We start from the raw sequence: 17,407 nt of genomic DNA on the forward strand, positions 1-17,407 counted from the left end.
TCGCTAGTCACTGTTAATGAGTCCGGTATTACCTCACATCGTCACTAGCCACGGTTACTGAGTCCGATATTACCTCACATCGTCAATAGCCAAGGGTACTGAGTCCGGTACTACTTCACATTGTCACTAGCCACGGTTAATGAGTCCGGTAGTACCTCACATCGTCGCTAGCCACGGTTGCTGAGTCCGATAGTACCTCTCATCGTCACTAGCCGCTGTTACTGAGTCCGGTAGTACCTCACATCTTCACTAACCACGGATACTGAGTCCAATAGTACCTCACATCGTCACTAGCCACGGGTACTGAATCTGGTATTACCTCACATCGTCACTAGCCGCTGTTACTGAGTCCGGTAGTACCTCACATCGTCACTAACTACGGTTACTGAGTCCGATAGTACCTCACATCGTCACTAGCCATGGTTACTGAGTCCGGTAGTACCTCACATCGTCACTAACTACGGTTACTGAGTCCGATAGTACCCCACATCGTCGCTAGCCACGGTTGCTGAGTCCAATAGTTCCTCACGTCGTCACTAACCACGGTTACTGAGTCCGATAGTACCTCACATCGTCACTAACCACGGTTACTGAGTTCGACAGTACCTCACATCGTCGCTAGCCACGGTTACTGAGTTTGACAGTACCTCACATCGTCGCTAGCCACGGTTACTGAGTCCGGTAGAACCTCACATCGTCACTAACCGCTGTTACTGAGTCCGGTAGTACCTCACATCGTCACTAACCACGGTTGCTGAGTCCGATAGTTCCTCACATCGTCACTAACCGCTGTTACTGAGTCCGGTATTACCTCACATCGTCACTAACCACGGGTACTTAGTCCGATAGTACCTCACATCGTCACTAACCACGGTTAATGAGTCCGGTAGAACCTCACATTGTCACTAGCCACGGGTACTGAGTCCTATAGTACTTCACATCGTCACTAACCGCTGTTACTGAGTCCGGTAGTACCTCACATCGTCACTAACCACGGGTACTTAGTCCGGTAGTACCTCACATCGTCACTAACTACGGTTACTGAGTCCGGTAGTACCTCACATCGTCGCTGACCACAATTACTGAGTCCGATAGTACATCACATCGTCGCTAGTCATGGTTACTGAGTCCGATAGTACCTCACATCGTCGCTTGCCACGGTTACTGAGTCCGGTAGTACCTCACATCGTCGCTGACCACAATTACTGAGTCCGATAGTACATCACATCGTCGCTAGTCATGGTTACTGAGTCCGATAGTACCTCACATCGTCGCTTGCCACGGTTACTGAGTCCGGTAGTACCTCACATCGTCGCTAGCCACGGTTACTGGGTCTGATGGTACCTCACATCGTCGCTAGTCATGGTTACTGAGTCCGGTAGAACCTCACATCGTCGCTATCCACTGTTATGAGTCCAGTAGTACCTCACAGTCCGGTAGTACCTCACATCGTCACTAGGCACGACTATTGGGTCCGGTAGTACCTCACATCGTCACTAGTCACTGTTAATGAGTCCGGTAGTACCTCACATCGTCGCTAGCCACGATTACTGAGTCCGGTAGAACCTCACATCGTCGCTAGTCACTGTTAATGAGTCCGGTAGTACCTCACGTCGTCACTAGACACGGTTACTGAGTCCGATAGTACCTCACATCGTCAATAGCCACGGGTACTGAGTCCGGTAGTGCCTCACATCGTCACTAGGCACGGTTACTGAGTCCGATACTACCTCACATTGTCACTAGCCACGGTTAATGAGTCCGGTAGTACCTCACATCGTCGCTAGCCACGGTTGCTGAGTCCGATAGTGCCTCGCATCGTCACTAGCCGCTGTTACTGAGTTCGGTAGTACCTCACATTGTCACTAACCACGGATACTGAGTCCAATAGTACCTCACATCGTCACTAGCCACGGGTACTGAGTCCGGTAGTACCTCACATTGTCACTAGCCACGGGTACTGAGTCCGGTAGTACCTCACATCGTCGCTAGCCACGGTTACTGAGTCCGGTAGTACCTCACATCGTCGCTAGCCACGGTTACTGAGTCCGATAGTACATCACATCGTTGCTAGTCATGGTTACTGAGTCCGGTAGTACCTACCCTATACCTGAATTTGACGTAGGGTAAACAGAGACAATAGGCGTGGCTTACGACGATGACGTAGTTAAACAGATGGGATAGATCTGGTTACCTACCCTATAAATGCATGTACTGAAAACGAAAATGAAGTGTTCGAGGGTTTCATTGGAAAAAATTGGGAATTTTAACATCAACAACAATATACATATTGTACTCCGATTTGGTTCTTGGTTTGACATTCCCAAGAGCTGTCTGCAAAATAATAGAGAAGTGCTAGTTATACAAAAAAATATAGGTACCCGTCCCTAGGCCTCTGGTGATGTGATGCCTCGTGGACATTTTGGAGAGCAAGAGATTGGGGGGGGGGGGGGGGGACGAGCGCTGCTTGAGGATGATCTAAGAGAGTCCATGGCGAGGAGAGAAGGTTAAGAGGACGAGCGCTGCTTGAAGATGATCTAAGAGAGTCCATGGCGAGGAGAGAAGGTTAAGATCACGTGGAACTTATCTTTTGATGTTATTTATCCGTGTACGTTTTTGTGAAGTGTTCAATAGAAAATGAAATTGAAACCAAGATTTTAATTATATAGAATTATTTGTGCTTGAATATGCCTTATCATTTTCTCTTGATTATTGTAATCATATTCCATGTTTGTCTATTTTGGACTCTGAATTGGAAATAAAGTATTCTGTATATATACAATAAATTCAGCACTCTTGTTTGTGATCCCTCCGTTCTGGAAAATCAGAGGTTAAAGAAACGTACAGGGGTTTATGACAACTCATCGAAAAAATTCATGGGTAGGCCTAGGACAACTCATTGATTGGACATCTCATAAATACGACAATCTATCAACGTTAACTATCGAAAACTAGTCGAAAAAAATCAAAAGACAAATAATGATTAAGTTTGTTTATTTTCATTGACTCATTTAATATAATTGTAACGTGTAACGATCGCCTATACAAAGGCTGATCACGCTCGCCGTTGCTTAACTTGCGTGCTCAAAAGAGAGACTCTACCACATCACTAGATAAGTTGCCCCTCATACTGCCTGCTACACTTCCCCCCGCCCGGGGAAGTTTCGTTCCGAAGTTTAGTGTGATTTCTCTATGAAAATTTGGCAGCTTTTCACCAACGGCATCCGCCGTTACCGACGACAACCACCCGACGTCTCCGGACGAAACCATGTCCGTACATGGACACGAAGTCCCAGAGCTCCGAAGAGACTCTACCTGAAGAAGACCCACCAAACACCAGAGTCACTACGCTGCCATCATTTTGTCGTGTAGCAGTCACCCATCCAAGGGCCGATCACGCTCGCCGCGTTGCTTAACTTGCGTGTTCAGGAGAGAGACTCTACCACATCACAAGAAAAGCTAGCTCACTATCAAGACAGTATAAGCCCCTCTTTTATACTGACCGCTACTAGTGACATGATGTTTAATATCATGCGACAACGCCGTAGTTTACTATAGATAATTTCCGTTTTCTGCCCGTGAAGAAAGTTAACGTTGTTCCACACTCCTGTGACGTCATAAGATTTTGCAAAGTCAATGATTTAATGACAGGAACATAAATTTTGTTGGAGTCTTTTTCAATAGTTATTTTAAAAAAATTGTCAGCCATAAAATATTTCAAAAGTCTTAGTTATATTTGAATAGTCAATGATATGTTTCAAAATATTGAATCCAAGGACAGTAACTCCGTTTTCAATAAATTATTTATCAAGTCCATTATGCGATAGATTTCCTTTATTTTTCACAAACATTTTACCAAGGTGATAAGGAATCATTATCTGTGTCTTTTCGTGAAATTACATAACATTTTAATCCATGAGTGATTTTGAATAGCTCAGCTGTATAGTGCCAGACTTCGTTTTTTTATGGGGGTATACATACTCTAGAAGCTATAAATTGGAAATTATTAAGGAAAGGTATGGATTTTTTTTCATAAATAGCTGTAACAGATATACATCTACTAATATAAACAGAAAAAATGATATGTAAACCATGCTATAAGGAAATTGTGTCCACATTTATTCGTTTTTTAACATTTTGGAGAACAACGCTAATTCAATAATTCTGCACTTATTATTCTAAAACTTGATGAACATATTGAAAATGACATGTGTTTTAGTTATTGAAATGATTCTTGATAAATAAATGCAATTAAACAATTTTCTTGTTGTTTTTATTTTAAAATAACGACAAATAACTGTTTCCAATGAATTTCATAAAAATCTACATAGGGGTACATGACTTCAGTAGTGTCTGTAATGGAAATTAATATGGAAATCCTTAACTAATTTGCATTTTTTCATTACTCTGAATGTTAATTTATTGATTCCAAACAAAAAAATGCTACCTAAACCCCAAAAATCCAGGACTAAGGACCCACCTTAAGATACTGTAGTGTAATTGTTTTGTTTCTTGTAATTTCTTTTTTGACCGATCTCTTCACCACGCACGAGGGAACTTAATCACTAACGTTTATTACACGCAATTCCTCGTGAATCCTCTGGGACTCCACTTCTGCTTCAGTTTTCATATTTATCTTTGTTAAACTCTTCACATAAGACTTTTAACGCTAGATCGAAGTATATCCAATCTGAGGGTTGATGTACCAGGCTAAGGGTCGATGTACCTAGAAGTAAACAATCTCGCCATATCTCGTCAATCACGTGACGAGGCTTACAGCCCCGTAAATAATGTTGTGCTGAGAAACGAGTTCTGACAGGATTCAGCACTCAATGGAGTAACGGGGCTACTTTCATTTCATTGTTAGCTTGCCTTGTTTTAAACTACCTCTCTGTAACGACCGATGAAGGATTTCGTTTAGTGTTGAAACAGGTAGATTCTACGCAAATTTCATACGTCGATGAACTCGTTTGTCATCATCAACGAGTTGTCTTTCGTTGACTTGTTTACTTTCGGTTTAGCGGTCGACTTAAAGGATGGGATATCCTAGTATATAAGACAGTTTTCCACCCACTAAGTGAAATGGATGGACTCCCATCCTTAATTGTAGAATTTACTAATCATGTACCGTGTGTACACTGATATCAGGATACGTTGATTAATCTTGTTCATACCTGTTTTCAATCTCAGCATCTTTTTTTATCATGGATATTTCTTTACGCCGTCGCAAAAGATGGTTAAAAAGGGTGCACAAATTTAGAAGAGCAAGAAATAGGAATGGCATTGACAACAAAGTGGTCCTTTTCTTCTCAACCATCAACGGGTAAGGTTATTCAGATGCATTATCTATTAACAATGATAATTTTCATTCATATGTCGATTAAATATATCCCAGTGAGACACCACAGAGTCGTCCACTTAATTCTGCTTCATACTTAGATATTTTATTGAAAGTAGATATTAACGGCAAACTATCAACTCAACTTTATGACAAACGGGATGATTTCAACTTCCCCATCGTCAACTTCCCATATTTATGTAGCAACATTCCATGATCACCTGCATATGATGTTTACATCTCTCAAATGATTCGATATGCAAGAGCTTGCTCTGTGTATGGTCATTTTTTAAATCGAAGAAGGCTACTGACAAACAAGTTGATGGTGCAGGAGTTCCAATAGTCTTATTTAAAATAAGCATTTCACAAATCCTATGGTCGTTATAACGATCTAGTTTGTCAATACAACCCATCATTGGGTCAAATGCTATCTTACGTGTTTCATGCCGATTATTGGACCGTTCTTGGCACACTGATTTTGACTGCGGATAACTCAGTTTACCTGATCAAGATACAGGGTTCACGGCGGGTGTGACCGGTCGATAGGGGATACTTACTCCTCCTAGGCACCTGATCCCACCTCTGGTATATCCAGGGGTCTGTATTTGCCCAACTCTTTATTTTGTATAATCTGAGATTCCTCTGACTCTTACCCCCGCTTTTATATTGTGACTTGTGCGGGGGAGAATCAGAGCGAAGTCAGAGCGGACTCCATATTGAAAAGTGGGAATTCAGGGACACCAGCTGGTGTCGCTGCTTTACCTACCTCTTACAACTTTATTTCGCGGATCTATCTTCCAAGATCCGAGGATTCAGTCATCGGAAGATTATTCTACAAATAGATCATGATTAATACAATGCTATTGCCGTTTAAACGATGGAATTCCATCCGCGAAATAAAGTTGTAAGAGGTAGGTAAAGCAGCGACACCAGCTAGTGTCACTGAATTCCCGCTTTTCAATATGGAGCCCGCTCTCACTCTCCCCCGCACATCTCACAAGATAAAAGCGGGGATAAGAAGAGAAAGATTTTATTTTGTATTGCTTATAGGAGTTATGAGATTGATCACTGTTCGTTATCTTCACCTTCCATACTATACACCAAGTACACAGAGTTGTCAACTTGTTCTACGTGCATAGTAACAATGAGTAGTTAAGCATTCCGCATTGTGATAAATGTTCACATTCGTGTTAATATGTAGGCCTATACTGCAGATGGACAGGATTGGTGAAATAAGAATCTTAATGAACAAATTTATTTATATTTTTATAGATATCATCACTTCAGAAACATGCCGACTAAGTATAGCAGGGAGAACCAGTATGTTATGGAGTGTGTCCCAGAGCCATACAATAGATGGGACCAATTTGCAGTCCTTGTGAAAAAAATGGGAACTGAGACAACCATTGGAAGAGTTCCAAAAGATATCTGTAACATAGTTTCATTGGAATCAAGATTCACAAAGAATCTCGTACGAGGATATTGTTTGTACATTGGATCCTCACACCATGAAGGACCTGTGCAAAGCGGCCACCTAAAACTGCATTGTGTTTATGTGTTAGAATTCTCCAACACGTCAGATAGAAGATTAGGAGAAATTGGAAGTTTTTTGAAAAGATATGTTCCAGAGCCTTACATTTATCTGTAGATAAGGGATGTTCATCATCCTGTACCTTTACAGTCTTTGAAAAATAAGAAACAAACTCTATCTATCCGGTGCATTGTGACTATGTTCTTGAAACAAAACGGCACAGGTTCCTACATCACTAGTATCGACAGTAAGCTTAAATTGCTTAACAAAATTTGGAGCTGAAAGAACTGGGCAGATTTAACTTTTCAAAATGATTCGTCGCAGTCTTTTGTCCATTCAAATTTGACCCTCTTTTGCTGAAATCATCCCGTTTGTCATAAAGTTGAGTTGTTTGTTTGCCGTTAATATCTACCTTCAATAAAATATTTCAAAAGTATGAAGCAGAGTGGACGACTCTGTGGTGTCTTTTATTTCGAGTTCACTGGGATATATTGAATAGACATATAATACGTCGTCGATATATCTAAATGTCGAATTTAAGGCCACAGCAAGAGATTTTTTCTTCTCACGTAGAAGTTTCTTAATAAATTCTGCTTCATAAGAATGTAAAACAGGTCAGCTAACAAAGAAGCACAATTCGTGTCCATGGGAATTCGAACAGACTGTTGGAAGACCTGATCACCAAAGGCCATAAACATATTGTCAGTGAGGAACTCCAGCATATTTTTTATTTCTACTTCGGAGTATTTGTGCGTGGAATCAGAGTGGCGTTTAACAAAGTAATTTTTGGGATGACTGATCACTCGATATGAATATTTGCGTTTTTTCCATTTTAGTTGAAGAAGCAACTGTCTATGATGTCAGAAAGTCTAGTCTTTAATTTATCGTATGGAATGGTCATGTAAAGTGTTGAAAAAGTCGTACGTTTTGATGTTGATTTGAGAAAAGTTTTGCGATTTCATGTTTACTAAAAGTTCTTTAGAATTTTTTAGAATCCACATTTGATTTACACCACTTCTGGCATATGTAGTCGCACAGTACGTTTGAAGTTTCTCATTCACAGCTGTTAATAGTTTCGTGAGGAGCAAAAATAAATAGGGGCTCGGTAGAACATTTACTGGATCCAGCAATGTATCTTTGTTTGTACGGATTTTTTATTATTTTAGGAATTCAGTATAGGTACGGTGATTCATATTCATCCTACCCATTGACTGGGATATTAAATCTGTCTAAAACTGAAGCATGGTTTTGAAGAAATTCGTCTTTTGAAAGGGCAGTTGGAGTATAAGTACGATTACCAAAAAAGGTATTTATGCCAAGTTCGTTTAAAATACAATTTTAATAATGAGCCTTACAGACAAAGACAATGTTCTTACAAGTTTTGCCAGCTGGAACTAAACCATATTCCTCATGTAACCTATGTAATTTTTATTTGTCTTGAATTACAGGACTTCTGATGTTCTATCTCTCTGAGCTCGGCTCTCGTCGATCTTTCTGATTCTGGCTCTTCTTACAGCTCGGCTCTTTCTAGTTCCGGTTCTTCCTAACTCCGGCTCTTCTAGGTCCGGCTTTAAAAGCGCGGTATTACAATTATTCAACATTTATACAAAGCCAGGAAAGATTACTTAAAAACGCCACCTAGCGGAATGTTCAGGTCAGCTCAGTATATAGGAATGAGAGTACTAAACCCCCGCATGCGTAACCCGGACGCAGTATAAGATTAAGCGTAGGTATAAATGTCTAGATGTTGGGTGATTGGCTAATATCAAGAGTGAAATTATTTGGAATTGAAAGAAATATTTTAGAGGTTCAAATCAATTGTCAGGATGAAAAATTATCGCACAAAATCGAGAAATGACTGAGGAAATTACCATGGTAGGGGTGTGCTTAAAATGAAGTGTGTAATTTACTGCAGATTGCTATGTGTTGTAAATAAGTACAAATATGGCCTATAAAAGGCACGGGACTCTATATATTTTTTGTCGTTTTTTATCAACACTTGGAATGAACTTTGAAATGTTTGCGGTCATTTGTTTAAAATTGATATAGTTAATTAGTGAGAGGGCCAAAGGTTAGCATTTGGGTCTATGGGATATTAATTGGTACTCTTTTCCCTATTCTGTTAGCAAGGAAATTATAACCTCTAGAATTCCCAAAGGCAGAGTAGGAATTTCCGAATTGTCACAATTCCAAAAATCTTCTCTACTCCCATACATGGGAAAAGAACCAAAATGCATATTATAATGTCCATGAATTGTGAAATTCATGGCCCTTGTCCAGCGGTTCAATCTTTCGGGTGGGGGCCAATTTAGCTTTCTAGTTAAAAGGTATTAAATCTTAGAAAAAATATTTTTCTCCACTCTCAGACATGTGTGAGAAAAACTAAATGTTTGGTAATAATGCCAATGAAGCTCTCTACCTAAATGTGAAAATCATTACCTCTGAGTAAGGGATTTACGCCCTGGGGTGGAACATATATGGCCATGTAGTGAGATGCCTTAAATCTTATAAAATCTTCTCCCACATATGTATGAGAAAAACTAAATACATAGTTAAAACGTCCATGAGGTCATCTACATAAGCTGTGAAAATCATAGCACATGGGGGTGAGGGTTTAGGCCCTAGAGTGGGGCCAATATGGCCATATCCAATTAATATGCATTAAATATTAGAAATCAAAATAAACAAACAATTGTTAAGTTGTACAGTTAAAGGTGTCTTCATTACTTCTTGTCATTGTCAGAATGGATTAAAATCCCGCATTAGACATATTAAAATAAAAGTACGTACCATCTATCCTTCTGTGTTTAGCTAACACGATATAGAACCCTCACTACTACGGCGCTAAGCAGAGGCCGGGTCTACATTTGTGGTACTTCACCTACAGATGGTGCGTGATAAATCCTGGAAGGGACGTAAAGAACAATCAATCATATGTAGTATCTATCCTTCTGTGTTTAGCAAACCAGAAGTGATAAAAGAACTAGATAGGTTACACGAGGAATATGTTTTGGTTCCAGCTGACAAAACCTGTAACAGCATTGTCTTTGTCTGTAAGGTTCATTATTACAACTGTGTTTTAAACCAATGTGGCATTAATTCCACTTTTGGTAACCGTACTTACACTCCAACTGCCCTTTCAAAAGATGAAATTCTTCAAAACCATGCTTCTGTGTTAGACACATTTAATATCCCAGTCAATGGGTCGAATGAATATGAGTTATCGTACCTATACTGGCTTCCTAAACTACCTTAATATAAACAAAGATACATTGCTGGATCCAGTAAGTGTCCTATCAAGCCCCTATCTCTGCTCCTCACCAAAAATATTAACAGCTGTGAGTGTGACGGAGAAACTTCAAACTTACTGTGCGACTACATATATGCCAGAAGTGGTGATCAATGTAGATTCTAAAATATTCTAAAGAAACTTGAAATCGCAAAACCTTTCTCAAATCGACAACATCAAAACGTATGACTTTTCAACACTTTACATGACCATTCCCCACGACGAATTAAAGACTAGACTATTTGACATCATAAACAGTTGCTTCTTCGACAAAGGTGGAAAACGCAAACATTCCTATCTAGTGATCAGTCATCCCAAAAATTACTTTGTTAAACGCTGATTCTATGGACAAGTACACTGAAGTTGAAATAAAAAATATGCTGGAGTTCCTCATTGACAATATCTTCGTGGTGACCAGGTCTTCCAACAGTCTGTTGGAATTCCCATGGGCACGAATTGTGCTTCTTTGTTAGCTGACCTGTTTGTATATTCCTATGAAGCAGAATTTATTCAGAAACTTCTACGTGAGAAGAAAAAATATCTTGCTGTGGCCTTCAATTCGACAACATCTTATCTATTAACAATGATAATTTTCTTTCATATACCGATTCGATATATCCCAGTGAACTCGAAATAAAAGACACCACAGAGTCGTCCACACTGCTTCATACTTAGATATTTGATTGAAAGTAGATACCAACAGCAAACAAACAACTCATCTTTATGGCAGACGGGATGAGTTCAGCTTCTCCACCGTCAACTTCCCATATTTATGCAGCAATATTCCATTATCACATGTATATGGTGTTTATATCTCTCAACTGATTGGATACGCAAGAGCTTGTTCTGCTTATGGTCAGTTTTTTAAATCGAGGCAGGCTACTGACAAACAAGGCGATGGTGCAGGGGGTTCAACAGTCTCCTAAACTATTAAAGTCAGCAGTTCACTAATTCTGTGGTCGTTATAACGATCTAATTTGCCAATACAACTTATCACTGGGTCAAATGCTGTCTGGCGTGTTTCCAATCTGACTAAAGTACAGACCTTATATATTATTATATATATAGGCGTGTTTCATACCGATTGTTAGGCCGTTCTTAGCACATGATTTTGATTACGGATAACTACGTTTACCTGATCAAAATGTAGGGCTCATGGCGGGTGTGACCAGTCTACAGGGGATAGTTACTCCTCCTAGGCACCCGATCCCACCTCTGGTGTGTCCAGGGGTCCGTGTTTGTCCAACTCTCTATTTTGTAAATGCTTATAGGAGTTATAAGATTGATCTCTGTTCGTAATCTTCACCTTTCATCCGAAACCCTATATGATTATTTTCTATTTGATTCAGAAGTAAGATCAATCAATCCTGGCATATTACGTGTCCATTGAGGGATGTAAGTATACAGGCCCGTGATAGTCTGATTTATAATGTACTTTGATTTCCAAAGATGATGTCTCCATTCCTTGATTGCATCACTAAACTTTGATTCTCTATCATTAGACTCCACAGAATCTACACCAGCCCGAGTCGAAACATTTTTCTTAACTTTTTTCCATTTAAAGCTACTTATGTTCATCAGGTCGTCTCTTGAGGTATCAGGGTTTTTAATGATAAAAACAAGTACGTGATGTTAAAGTTAGCGCCAGGCATGCGCACTCGCCCACAGAACTAGAAAAACGAGTCTAACACACCCTTACTCCCCTGGCATTCTAATAATAGGAACCACTATCAAAGGGAATTAACTCTCACACAGTGAATGAATGAATGAGCAAATGAATGAACGCTTGCAAGTCAATTTGTCAATAAAACAAACTAAACATCAATTATGATAATGAATAAATTACATCCCGTGATAGTATGTAATCTCTAATTTTATCCATTATTAATGATAATCGTTGCAAAACCGCATATCTCTAAGAACAGGAGGCCATCAGACCTTAATTTATTGGTCACCTGAGTATTTAGTTATATATAAGTGTCACTAGTCCCTATGAAATCTGCCCCCCCCCCCCCCCCCTGTTTTGAATACTATATTTAACAAAAGTACTTGCTTGTATAAGTTTTTTTTTAAAGATCACATCTTATTTACAAATGCCCTATAGTGACGAAAGGCTCTACATGATATGTAATATACGTAACATTAACACAATATGAGTAATTTGGACCCATCCTAGAGTCAATACCCCGGGGTTACGAAATACACAAGTTTGGTACGTTCTTTTCCGCTTCTCCTAAATATGCATTTAGTTTTAATACCATGTCAGCTAATTTCAAGAAGTGCTAAATTGAAACTATATACAGATATCTAAAAGAAGTAAGTAGTCCTTTACCTCATATTATATTCCAGGGTGGAACCAAAATTATCATTATTTTGAAATACTTCGATTCAGTAGATCTAGGAAAAGCCTGTTAATTTTCAAACCCAGTGTTTTCACTCTGAGACGGGTCCAAATTTGTCATATCCTGTTATTGTTACATATATCATATTATGTACAAACCCATTATAAGTATAGTCTATGGGTACTTTCGAGGACATCACAAGAACACACCTTGTTTTATACTGTTGCTGAATTTCAGAATTGAGCTTAGATGAACAGGAATTTCTTTGGCATAATCATGTTATTCGCTCCGCGGAGCGAATGAGTTTGATAGGCTTGGTTTAAATCATGCTATTTATTCCGTTAATAAAAGCAAAAATCATTCATTCACATTCACGGAATAAATGCCATAATTAAGTACGTAGAATACATGCTAATTCGTTCCTCGGAGCGAATAACATGATTATGCCAATTTTTCTTCTTTAGATTTTCGTAGCCCTTAGGACTAGTGATAGTTTTAATTAATACGCAGGTGACCAATAAGGCCTGTGGGCCTCTTGTTTACATATTAGGTCTAGATCCGCCACTCATCTAACGTACTTGCCAACAAAAATTAAGTATTATATCAAAATGTGCTAGTGCCGAAATAAAATGTTAATATAATATAACATGACACATTTTCCCGTATCGAACGAAGGTAGTATAACATATTTTGAGGGGAAAATGTTGTAAACTATAAGAACTATTTTACGCGGATGCATAAAACACTTGCAGTTCTAACTTGTCCCATTTTTCCCGCCACAGAGCGCATGATGGTTTTTGCGATGTACGATATTGTTGATTTCCGGAATTAATTGTAAATAAAAATGGAGCCCACGGAAGATACTGACGATGCCGTGGAAAGAAAATATAGTGAACTTTGTCTGGACTTAAATATGGATAAAAGAACAAAGGAAGAATCATGGGAAAGCTACCAGAAAATTCAGACAAAGTACACACTGGAGGCAAGTGTGTTTTTGTTTTGGATGGAGATCAGCAATGTTATTGCTGTATAACAGAAGGTGATCGGTGGTACAGAAGTAAAATAATTCATATGTGTCCATTACGATGCTGCCTTTCTGTGTGATACTTAATATCATGAGCGGAAAACAAGTTTTGTGGAAACACAATTCGAATTTCCTCCATTCTTAATTTTTAAAGTATACATCTATAAAGGGATTTTGTGCACAATAGCGGCCTAGTTGACAGAACCTTGCTTAAATACAGATTGTATAGCTTGATCAAGAAAAGAAGAAAATATTAATTTCTAGAACTATATAAACAGATTGTATAGCTTGATCAAGAAAAGAAGAATCGGGGATTTTTTTTACCCCTTGAATCCAGGGACCAGGGCCTTCAAGTTTGGGAAAAATAGCGATATTTGATTGAAATTGGGAAATTGGTTTCAAAGAAATAAATAAGAAAGCAAGCAAAAAGTTAAGCATTGGGTATCTTATTATCAATGTGGCATGGCTGGCTTAAACAAGCTTTAATTTATTTGGCAGAGAAAAAACTGTTCCATTTTTTTTTAGCCGAGTTGCAACGAAGTTGAACTCGGCTATTGGTTTGGTGATGCGGGCGGGCGGCTGGGCGTCAACAATTGGTTTCCGGATGATAACTCGATAACTTTACAATCTAATCAATTGAAACTTTGATATATTGTTGGGTACCAGGTAAGGAAGACCCTATTGATTTTGGAGAAAAATGATCAAAGGTCAAGGTCACTGACCGAAAATAGAATGAAAATTTCTGGAAAATTTGGTTTCCGGATGATAACTCCGAAAGTTTAAATCCAAATCAAATGAAACTTTGATATGTTGTTGGGCACCAGGTAAGGAAGACCCCTATTGATTTTGGAGAACAAAGGTCAAGGTCACAGTGACCAAATATAAAATGAAAATTTCAGAAATATTTGGTTTCCGGATGACAACTCAGAAAGTTTAAATCCGAATCAAATGATACTTGAAGATATTGTTATGTACCAGGTAAGGAAGACCCCTATTGACTTTGGAGAAAATAGGTCAAAGGTCAAGGTCACAGTGACTGAAAATAGATTTAAAATTCCAAAAGGATTTTTGTTTCCGGAGGATAACTCGAAAATTTTTAATTTGAATCAAATGAAACTTGGATATATTGTTGGATACCAGCAAAGCAAGGCCCCTATTGATTTTGGAGAACAAAGGTCAAGGTCACAGTGACCGAATATAGATTGAAAACTTCAGACAAATATGGTTTCTAGACAGTAACTCGAAAAGTTTAAAACTGAAATTAGTTCTTCACAATTATAAATATACCACGTCATTCCTGGCTTTACAATGTATCCCATGCAACTCGGCTCATGCACCCCTGGGTGCATATACTGATATTTTTTTTTTTTGCAACAGTGTGACACTGAGGTTGGATGGCCCCTCATGGCATATTCTCATCAAAGCATCCCATCATTTGGGAATTTTTAGGCATCATTTTGGGGAAAACATTTGCTTTTCAGCACTGGGAATGGGGCCGAATTTCGGCCCTCTACAGACCCTAAAAAATCACTGATTCAGAATATATTAATATCTATTATTGAGTGAATAGATGATGATTAGGAAGTTTATAATTTTTTTATAAGACGAAAGACTTGCCTTTTTAGGGAGATCAGATGCACTGGCTCGCGTGTGCACTGTATGAAGCCTGCAGAAGAAGTGTTACTCCTACAGTAGGCCGAGGAACAATGGAGGGAAATGGAGTGTCATTGACTAGACTTCTTCGTTCAGCTAAATTCAGGTATTACAGTATATTCCATACCCAGGAAAACAATAACTTTAAAAATGTCAATACCCAAGTGTATACACTCACTACTAGATGCACTGTTCATTGGACAAAGTTATGTAATATATAATCAAAGGATTATTCAAAACATATGGGGATTTGCATTTCTCAAGGCAGCCAATTTCTTGTAGATTTCCATTGGTTAGGGCTGTGCGGTGCACCGAAACTTTCGGTGCACCGCGATTCATACCATTCGATTCGATGCACCGATTACAAATTCCGGATTTCGGTTCGGTTTAGGTTTTACTTGCACCAAAACAACAAATATGGCGTCCGAATGATGTTGAAAACGTGTTAGATTTAAATCACTACTGTGTTGAGAGTTAGCATTTTCACCACTCAGATACCAACAGAATATGGTCCGTAAGGTCATTGCAATTTATCTTTACATGACATATAGCATTTCTGTCAGTGGTGGAGTGAAATCAACATCGTAGGTAATGACACAGATTAGACAGTTAATATGAGAGAGAAGTAAACCAATAAAGGAGAGATTTTCAAAGACTCAATTGATAGAATTGTTGAATTTTTGCATATCAATGAAAACAATATCATATACATTTTAGATTCACTATAGATTTGTTTAATAATCCATATCTGATGCAGCACATTAATATAACAAATTTTGATAGACTGTCAGTGTTTTCTTTTTTCTATCAAAGTTATAAAATGCCATTATGAATAGATATATATGCTGTTTACAAATGACGACTTATAGCAGTCTATGCGAAAGACGTCGGACCTGACCGATGTGCTGTGCCTCAGGTCCGATGTGTCATTTTTTACACCGGACCGGAATGTCCGATGTCTCAGTATTCGGTTTTAAGCTTTATTATTTTGACGCGGAGTCAATTAAATGTTTGTTATAAGTAAAAAATATCACACAAATCCAAATACGTAAATGAATGTGATTAAACCGCATGGACCGTCTAAAGTATTATGCGGGAGGGATCACTGGTATCGTATTACTAGTATAATAAATAAGATTTCCTTGGTTTTGCATTTTCACATGTTTCTCTTTTTTACATTAGGTTTTTCGGTCTGACAAAATTTAGTTCGGTCCGGTGTGTTCGTTGATTACACAGGACCGAATGTCCTGTGTGGTCCAAAAAACTTTCGCATAGACTGTTATAGTTATATAACTTGAATAAAATCAAATCAAATATGCTACTCATTAAAATTGCCAATTTTTGTGGTGTTATTAGATAAATTGGACCTAACATGAACCGAATCGAAAATAACCGAACCGTGCTGTTCTGAATCGAAACCAAACCGAATCGATCTAACCCTGAATCGTCCCAGCCCTACCATTGGTAGTTTAAAGACAGCATACAATTCTTAGGGGGTAAAGATCAAGAAATTGATTATGAAAAAAAAAAATCTGAATAATCAGGATTTACTTTCTTTCCTCCAGTGAATTTGTAACTTTGTCAGATTGATATATATGTCTGCAGTCAAAGTTTGTAATGGATATTTAGGAATGTCTGAAGTGCTTGAGAAGTTTGATGCGTGGAATTTTGATGTTCGTCAAGATTTTCACTTCTCAACATTTCTTATACATTTTACTGTATATATTAAATCTATTTTGATTGATTTTACAAACTGCAAGGAAGTTTTCAAGATTTCGATTTTACTGTTACTGCTAAGTTTATCGTTAGAGTGATTGGAGAATCGTGACAAACATGATATGTAAACAGGTTTGCTCACTAGAATGATCTAGAGTTAGGTTATTAACTAAACCATTTCATCAACTGAAATTTACTGTTTGACCTGTCTGTAAGTTGTTACAAGAATGGTATGCAACGTTTCCTTCTTTACAGCCTTATTCAGTTTTTCAACAAAATGAAGAAGTGGTCTGACATGGCAGGACTACCTCAAGAATTTATAGACAAAGTAAACAAACTAGAAAGGAATTTTGCAGTTTCCACAGTAATTTTTAAGAAATATGAACCAATATTCTTAGACCTATTTCAACATTCTGTGGACTATCAACAAAAGCAAAATAGGAACAAAAAACAGAGGTGTGTATCTTCTTCAGTGCTTCCACACATATGTTTTAATCTGACACAATGATGTGTA

At 38.4% G+C, this 17,407-nt stretch overlaps 1 protein-coding gene and 1 long non-coding RNA gene across 6 annotated transcripts in view; both read left to right on the plus strand.

Annotated features, from left to right (window-relative positions):
* Positions 1–4,734: 4,734 nt before the first annotated feature.
* Positions 4,735–7,305, plus strand: LOC125668223 (uncharacterized). The gene is made up of 2 exons (XR_007367506.2): positions 4,735–5,323; positions 6,611–7,305. It is a non-coding gene; the product is annotated as an uncharacterized LOC125668223 (long non-coding RNA).
* Positions 7,306–13,266: 5,961 nt separating this feature from the next.
* The window catches only part of LOC125668079 (retinoblastoma-like protein 1), a 50,052-nt gene continuing 45,911 nt past the window's right edge, over positions 13,267–17,407 (plus strand). For 3 of the 5 annotated variants that reach the window (XM_048901856.2, XM_048901880.2, XM_048901882.2), the window contains exons 1-3: positions 13,267–13,486; positions 15,154–15,283; positions 17,149–17,349. In XM_048901856.2, coding sequence (XP_048757813.2) covers positions 13,345–13,486; positions 15,154–15,283; positions 17,149–17,349 — 473 coding nt within the window. In that variant the 5' untranslated portion in view covers positions 13,267–13,344. Of the gene's footprint in view, positions 13,487–15,149; positions 15,284–17,148; positions 17,350–17,407 lie in introns of all 5 variants that reach the window. The other 2 variants (XM_048901846.2, XM_048901864.2) reach the window with 1 other exon arrangement.

Source organism: Ostrea edulis, chromosome 1, assembly GCF_947568905.1.
Source record: "Ostrea edulis chromosome 1, xbOstEdul1.1, whole genome shotgun sequence".
Taxonomy (NCBI): domain Eukaryota; kingdom Metazoa; phylum Mollusca; class Bivalvia; order Ostreida; family Ostreidae; genus Ostrea; species Ostrea edulis.